General features: G+C 46.4%; 1 protein-coding gene and 1 pseudogene across 1 annotated transcript; both read right to left on the bottom strand.

The window, feature by feature from the left end:
- Nucleotides 1-522: 522 nt before the first annotated feature.
- On the bottom strand, nt 523-1,368 carry LOC108159066 (MORN repeat-containing protein 3). The gene is made up of 2 exons (XM_017292012.2): nt 749-1,368; nt 523-680 (listed from the first exon to the last, which is right to left on the bottom strand). The coding sequence occupies exons 1-2, from the start codon at nt 1,203-1,205 to the stop codon at nt 535-537; spliced, it is 603 nt and encodes a 200-aa protein (XP_017147501.2). The 5' UTR covers nt 1,206-1,368; the 3' UTR covers nt 523-534.
- A 33-nt stretch (nt 1,369-1,401) lies between these two features.
- Nucleotides 1,402-8,248, bottom strand: LOC117193872 (annotated as a pseudogene).
- Nucleotides 8,249-8,485: the final 237 nt, after the last annotated feature.

The following is an 8,485-nucleotide window of genomic DNA, read 5'->3' as shown; positions in this document are numbered from 1 at the left end:
GCCACCATCGGATCATGTGGATCTGAATGCCTGCCAGACGATCGAGATAAGCGATGACGATGCTGCTTCGGTTTCAGCTTCGACTCCGGCTCCCTCTCAACTGAAACGATCCCAATCTGTGCCAGCCAAGGCCACAAAGACACGCTCCGCTAGAATTGGTAGCCAACTAAAAGTACCAGAGATCATCGAATTGGACGATACAATGGAAGAGACGCCTTCCACCTCATCGGCAGCCTCAGTGAAGCGGTATCCGACTAGTGATGCAAGGAGCACTCGTGCCCGCAACAGGCAACTCAAGGAAACGCCAGCGACCACGCGGGGACGACCACGTCGGAAGGTACCGGAGCCTGCACCCCAGCAGGAGACAGTCAGCCTTAGGCGGCGGCAAAGGAACTGATCAGAACTGACACTTGCATAGGCTTATAATAGTTTATAGTTAATATTTTTTTGTAGCTTGTCCTTATTCCATTTGATTGTGTATTTATAAACGTTATGGCAAGGAGATCGACCTTCCAGAGAATGTCTAAAATGTTCTTATTGCTTGAGCACGCGTATCAGCGAACTCTTGCAGATGTCCTGGACCCACCGACCAAACTGAATCCGATTCTTTCCGTGGTCGAAGAAGCCAGCGCCCGACTTGCAGCCCTCCTGGAACTCTCCCACATAGCGCTTTCCGTTTGCTGAACACAGACGAAACATATGGATCGACGAGGATTCGACTGAACTTTCATTTTGTTAGAGGACTCACCCGAGAAGAGGACGCCCCGTCCGTGCATGGCATCCTGGAGCCATTCCCCCACATAGACGCGTCCGTCCGCATACCAATGTATGCCGCGTCCTTGCCGCTTGTTCATCTGCCACTGACCAAAGTAGACGTATCCATCGTCGTAGTACTGTTTTCCCTCCCCGCTGCGCTTGTCATGGCGCCAATGACCCACATAGAGGCGATGCACCTGGCCATCAGGGGACTCCCGCCGCATGGATCCGTAGCCATGACGTTGGCCCCGCTGCCACTGGCCCTCGTACACCAATCCACGACGGCTCGATTTCACTCCATAGCCGTGGTGTTGGTTCCTCAGCCACTTGCCCTGATAGCGGCCATGTCCTCCGGCAGGATAGCGCAGGCTTCGAACACCATTGCCGCCACCAGCATGGCACGACATGTTGCAGACAACTGAGCCCCAGCCCCGCTTTGGGTTTGTCATCTGTGCTCTTCTTTCGTGTCCTGGGGTGCGTGCGGTGTCCCTTTTCTAATCAACCCCAACCATGTGTCCTGGCTCCGTTTGCCCCCATCCAAAAACTTTCGTTAGCTAGTCGCTCTTCCAGTCGCTCCTGGCACGCAAGCCTAACGACCTGATGGAGGTCAGGCGGAGGGAACGGCAATAGAAAATCGCTTGCTTCGGTTAAATATAGGTAGAAAAAATCGTTTAATCGTACGTGTATAAATTACAGCGCAATTTCGCTTACATATTCGCCTATCAATATCAAAATTTGGGCTAACACGATCTGGTTCGGTTCGAATTATTGGGTTCTTACACACTACGTGGGCGAGGGAAGACTGCGCTATGGATGAGGTCTGGGTCTGACAACGCGAGCGATGGCATACCACTAAAATACAATACAGATATTAGCGGACGCGCCAACTAGTTACAACAAATATACAAGCTAATATTGAGGAATATTTAGTCAACACAGTGGTTTAAACTTGAAAGTAGTATTGCTTTAGTTTGGGTCTTTCATCATTGCATGCGATGAGTACACAGGGGTTACGATGTGTAAAGGTCTTGAGCTTAAAGAAACATTGCTCGGGGCACAATCCTTTAGAATATACGTACTCATACTGTTTTTGTATAATAAAAATCTACTGCCTTCTGCGTATCACAATTTGCATCAACTACAAATTTACAAAATATTCACTTATTTAGTCTGAGGATTGACGGCGAGGCCTCTGGCCCACTGCCGTAAGTGTCTTTTCTTTTCGTTTTCGTTAAGTTTTCAGAGAAGGATCGCCGAGATGGTTTATTGCTTCGTGGGATCCTCGCGCGATTGATACTGCTAAACGATGTCGCCGGCGGCAGCGTAGTGGATGCCGTTATTGCGATTATGGTTGTTATGGTGCTCGAGGTGATCCTGTTCCATCTGCTCCTTGAGGATCTCCAGCTCCCGTATGCCGGAGACCGTCACCTCGTACTTGTGCGTCACCAGAGACCGATAGAAGTGTATGGCGAAAGCCAGGAAGATAATCATCACGGGTATCAGCACCACGCAGGCCGACCAGGCCGCCGGCGGGCTCAGATCATAGAACTTTACCCAGCACAGTATGGCTATCTCCAGCAGGAATAGGATCAACCCCAGCAGCGTCGAAAATGCCCACGCCCATGCCATTAAAAAGCCACCATATGCACGGCCACCAGCATAGTGGTGCAGATCGCAAACGCCACTAGCATTCCGGGCGGAACCTTTGTGTCGTGGTCCAGCTGCACCTCCACCATCGCCACCTGTGGGGGGACGCAAAAGAGCAGGGGTCGGGAGATTAGTGAGAGTCGTGGATGGGCTACGGGTTACTCTGCCAAGATCGCCGCTCTCAGGAGGCAATGCTCCTCCTATTATTATTAGCCATCTTTCTCAACATTTTGGCAAGTGTTGCTGGCGCGAGCAGATTTGTTTATATAATAAGTATCTCATTGGGTTAATTTATCTGATCTGCCCCTCTCTCACCTGCTACCTAGGTGCACAAACATGTGAAATATATTCAAAATATACAAAATAAAACTAGTCAAAATAGTGGAGGAACAGAGGATACCCAATGTTTTAAAGAAAACAGTAAAAATATATGTTGTTGCAAAAACAACATTCCAAAAATTAAGAGATTGTTAACGTAGATTAATTCTATAATATTCATCTTTCGATTTTATAATAGAATTTGACTTTGGCTATCAATGAATATGGTGGGAATCCGCCTTCTGTCAGCGAGATCTATTGCCTGTGTGGAGATAATGTTTTTTATCCCCAATCGGCCGACTAATTATTTCGAATTAAATAAAACTCGGCGCAGAAATAAAATTACGATATGTTCTTTAATGCGTGACATCCAAATTGCAAGTGTGGCTTGCCTGCCCTTTACATTGCCGCTCCGATCGCTAAGCGCAGCTTCGCTCGGCCGACGTCGGTAGGCAGACGCAAAGCGGAGATAGCGAAGAGCGAGCTGGCAGAGAGCGTTTAGCAGGGCAAGCAAGCGCAAAGCTTTAACAAACAAATGAGTGACATAGACATAAGTAACAAACAAAATAAGCGGCTGAGGGCCAAGAATTAGGTGCTATTTGGCAAGCAGCTAATCGGCTGGGTTCTGCTCCGAACATTCACCCCCCGTTGGAAGGCAATGGCTTTCAACAGATCCATCCTGAAGGGGCAGAACCGCTATTTTTCCAACGGCCCTCTTGAAGATGCTTGCTTGGGCGCAGCTGGCGGCTACGCTGGGATGATCGTCGAACGCAGCAATCGGCGCTTCTTTACGAAGGCGGCTTGTCGTGATTACGTCTTGATCATCGGGAACCTCTGTAATTGCATAGAATGGCAGGAAATTTGGCAATGTAGAAATTGTTGAAAGTTGAATTTCATTTAGCGTGGATATGTAGGTTTTTAATATATGGAAAAGTTCGCGCTTCAGTTCCTGATTCTCCGATCGCAGTTTTTCCACTTGCACCTGGCACTCGAGCAGCTGCTTCCTGCATTGCTGCTCTAAGTTTTGGTACTCCAGCGTTGTGGGTCGAAAATCGTCAATAGAGATGCACGAGGAATTTTCAAAAGCGGCTAAAGCTGCACGCTTATTCTCCGAGCTATCAATGCTTTCTGATACTATCCAACCAAGTTTAGTCTCCTGCAATGTTGGCAATTGGGCTGATAGTCGAATCTGTCCGACGCACTTTAAATCGAAGAACAAACCAGAACCTATCAACAGATCGATACGTTGGGGCTTGGAGAAATTAGGATTTAGTTTTAGATTATTCGGCATTGGCCAATCCTTTGCGTCTACGCCGAAGTTAGGCTGCATTTCCGTTAGGCTCATTAACCATCCAAATGAAACAGCTAGAGGATTACTGCACCCCCAAATCCCACGCAGACTCAAACGTCTCCACCCATTGAACATAAAAAATAGAAAAATTTGCTGAATAACACATCATTAAAATGTATATATAAACCTAATCATTAAACTCTTATAATATGTAGTAAGCCAATGTAAATATCACTAATATTAGATCATAGTTTAAGTAAAGCTGATTTCTAATAAAATAAAATTTTAAAAAAAAAAAAAAAAAAAAAAAAAAAAAAAAAAAACGCTGCATTTCCGTAATTGAGTTGGTGACAATTGCAGCGAAGGAAGCTCGAAAGCCTGCGTCCTGGGATTGTACAACTATATGTACAGACTTGCTCGAAGGTAGCATGGAATCTCCGATTCCAGAGATGTGAACATAAGACGAGCGATGATCCAACTGCAACTGATCAGCAAGTCTAGATGTTACAAAGTTTGCCTGTGATGCAGAATCCAAAATGGCACGACATGGGATAAGTGCTCCATAACGATCTGTTACATGGACGAGGGCAGTAGGTAGCAACACGTTCTGGCTAGGCTGAGATTTCTGGATCGAGGGGGAGGGCTAGAACACCCGCTTGCTAGAAGCACAGTCGCGGCCTCTTGCTGGATCGATTCCTCGGCTGGTGAAGAGGAAGATGAAGCACCAGTTCCCGATGGAATGTGGAGTAGCGTGTGATGTTTGGCCTGGCAATGCCTGCAAAGTCCTGACCTGCACCTCTGCAATTCATGGCCTTTGTTGAGGCAGTTCAAACACTAGCGGCTCTTCTTTGCTTCTTTGTATCGTTCAAACTCCGACAGATTCAGGAATGCCTGACATCTAGATATGTAATGCTCGGATGAATTGCAATGGTTACATATGGGGTTAGGATGGTCGATACTGGTGGTGATAAGGGTGACAGGATTGTCTTCTCCCACCTGTTGACTAGGACTTGTTGCCATGGCTGATCCCAAATTCTCCAGCATCCGACATCTCGCTTCCAAAAATGAGGCCATGCTTGACCACCGAGGCAATCCTGACGTCGGCAAGTTCTCTTCCCATTTCTCCTTTGTTTTGTGGTCCAGTTTCGTGCCTATGATGAAGATCAGCAACCCATCCGAAATCTCCTGCGGGGTCGCCAAGGTCTGAAGTGCACGCAAGTGCGAATTGATTTTGTCGCTGAGCGCGCGCAAGCCGATAGCTGAGCCCTTCTCCACCCCTTGCAGCCCGAAAATAGCCTTGACGTGTGCCTGAAAATGTAACAGTTTATTATCAAATCGCAACATTAGCAAATTCAACGCCTTGTCGTAATTCTCCTCAGAAAGTTCCAAGGAACGAATCGTATCCAGCGCAGCACCATCTAGACATCCATGAAGATATTGGAATTTTTCGATGATTGGTATACGATGGTCTTTGTGCACCATTGTCGAGAACATCGAGTGGAATTCTGGCCAATCCATGTAGTTCCCCCCGAATCGCGGAAGCTGCAACTCGGGCATTCGAGAACGGCCTATACTATTATAGGCGAACAACGACGAATTCCCCTCGAGAGTATGCCGAGCCGTTGAATTGGCAACATTTACCGTGCGAGCAGCCATCAACTCCCGCGACAGCCTGGACCTAACCTTGACATAAACATTCGAAAAGTCCAGCCGGGCATCATGGACTAACTGCAGGAAATCCAGCCTTTCAAGGCTCGTTTGAGCGGCATCGAAATCCGCATTCATTCGCTCGATTTGCTCTAAGCGAGCTTGAAGTTCTGCCTCATCTAACTCGGCAAGCTCTTCCTTGGTGAGAAAGCGATCCATGGCCTTTAGTTGGCGCGCGATGGACTCGGCCTTGTGCTTGTAGAAATCTACATCACTCGGCATTGCTGCGCTCGCGACATTGGTAGGCTCAGGTGCTGCCATGTTGAGGTTTTAAAAGAGTCACTCAGCACGACCGAAAAAGACACCCTGTATACGTATAAACGTGGGAACCGAAAGCAAAGGGATTACAGCTAATGCCTTTAGCTGTGCGAGCTGTCCGATTCCGCTTTGTACTCCGCTTGTGTGTATTAGTGAGTTCGCTGCACTGCCTACCGCACTGCACTGACCGAATTGTCGCGACAGAGAAATTAATAGCCAGCAATGCGTGTATGTAGGTGTATGTAAGTGTGTTTTAGCACCGAATTGTGCTTAACCGCCGAAAATTTGCTAGGGCTAACGAATGTCGATCGCGAATGATTATTAATTGACACTGCAACTCAGAGCAGCAGAGCAAAAGAAACGAGGGGGAACGTTGTGAGTTGCTACGGACACCGCAACTCTACAGTTATACCCGATACTAAGTCAGTATGGCTCTCCTCCGGCAGATGCCGCTAATATTAAACGACACGACAAAGAGTGCGTGCGAGAGAGACAGAAAATCAGTCTGAGCGTGACGTCACGCGCTGCGTAGCCACTGAAAATTGATTTGTTTCCTTTGGCTATAAAAATGATCTGATCTGATCCAGATTCAGCGATCAGATAGATATGGTCGCTATCTATGATTCTGCGTTTTTAGTTTTCTCTAATCTGCAATATTGTGCATGCAACAGATTTTCGTTCTTTGTGTAGGCGGAAGGGGGTGGGGCGAAGTTTTGAGATATAGGTTTTATAGTGAGATCTAACAGGAGTGCGGATACCAAATTTGGTTACTCTAGCGCTAATAGTCTTTGAGATTTGTGAATATCCCCAGATTTTCGTCCTTTGCGGGGGCGGAAGGGTGTGTGGCGAAATTTTGAAACAAACTCGTCTCGGTACGATATATTAGGAGTCTGATACCAAATTTGGTTGCTCTAGCTTTTATAGTCTCTGAGATCTAGGCGATAATGTTTTACTCTAAGCAAAGCCGCCTATGCTACGTGTGTGTTAGAGAGACACAGGGCGAGAAAAAATGAAATTGTTTTCTTGATGCTGGCTATAATAATAATACGATCTTATTCAAATTCTGCAGTCTAAAAGATATGGTCATTCTCTACGATTCTGCGTAGAGATCGTATGGTTTTCTCGTATCTTTAAAATTGTGGATGCCACAGATTTTCGTCTTTTGTGGGGGCGGAAGTGGGCGGGGCGAAGTTTTGAAATATTTTTGTAGCAGTGACATATCACAGAAGTCTGGATCCAAAACATCGTTGTTCTAGCTCTTATAGTCTTTGAGCACTAGGCGCTGAAGGGGACGGACGGACGGACAGACGGACGGACGGACAGACGGACAGACGGACGGACGGACAGACGGACAGACAGACATGGCTCAATCGACTCGGCTATTGATGCTGATCAAGAATATATATACTTTATGGGGTCGGAAACGATTCCTTCTGGACGTTACACACATCCATTTTCACCACAAATCTAATATACCCCAATACCCATTTTGAGTATCGGGTATAATTACGTTATATTTTTAAACTTTCAGCTTTTTCAATGTTTTGCGGTCTACACAATTACTGCTAAGAACTTTCAACTAACTCTTAAGTCATTTCTTCTTTGAATGTAGATAAGTTAAGCGAAGTCTACTTTCCCCTCCCGATTCGCGGGTAAACGAACGCAAGTCCGGCCCACAGTTTACAGCATTTTCATTGTTATCCATCTCTCTAGCCTTACCTTACCCTCTATATGTATCCATTATTATATATCTTTCTATTCACTTCACCCCCGCCACACATACTGTTAATTAAAACGAAATGTTTTTCATTGATTGAGGCACATCAAACTACATAAACGCATGTGTTTTAGAACGGAATTTTCTTTTAATAAACAAATACGAGTATGCAACAATTACAATTAACGAAGGGCCCACATTTATTTAGCCATAATCCATTCGAAATGTACATACATTTCTCAGATGTGTTTTGTACAATCCCCCGCTCCCATTGAAATTGAAATACATAAACTAAAGAATTTTAATCTGCATTTTTGTTATTTCGATTGTTAGTGGTTTAATTACTAACCATACAGAATATACTCGTAGGTGTGCCAGTTCATACACAGGACGTGAGCCCACGCTGTTTTCTCCGCCTTTCCCGTCCGCTTGCCGTCGGTACCTCCTCCGCCGGTGATTCCGCCGTAGCTCCTCGCGCTCTCGGGAGGTCCAAGGGATGTGCTCTTGGTTGGACTGTGGCAGCCACTGGTTGTCCTACTGCGGGTCATAGCCATTTTCGATTCACGCCCACGGGAAATAATGTCAGCAACCCTCCCATTCATACGCCGCCGAATCAAACGCTGGGATTCAGCTTCGAGCCGCGTAAGTTAATCAGTATAATCGGACAGCTCGCACAGCGAAAGGCATTAGCTGTAATCCCTTTGCTTTCGGTTCCCACGTTTATACGTATACAGGGTGTCTTTTTCGGTCGTGCTGAGTGACTCTTTTAAAACCTCAACATGGCAGCACCT

This window comes from Drosophila miranda (genome assembly GCF_003369915.1).
Source record: "Drosophila miranda strain MSH22 chromosome Y unlocalized genomic scaffold, D.miranda_PacBio2.1 Contig_Y2_pilon, whole genome shotgun sequence".
In the NCBI taxonomy this organism is placed as follows: Eukaryota; Metazoa; Arthropoda; class Insecta; order Diptera; family Drosophilidae; genus Drosophila; species Drosophila miranda.
The sequence above is the reverse complement of the archived record's forward strand: the minus strand, read 5'-3'. Positions and strand labels throughout refer to the sequence as shown.

Coding starts and splice junctions, on each gene's coding strand:
- LOC108159066 (XM_017292012.2), bottom strand. CDS start 1,205: ATGACAAACCCAAAGCGGGGCTGGGGCTCAGTTGTCTGCAACATGTCG. Junction 681..748: donor ACGGGGCGTCCTCTTCTCGG/GTGAGTCCTCTA, acceptor GTCTGTGTTCAG/CAAACGGAAAGCGCTATGTG.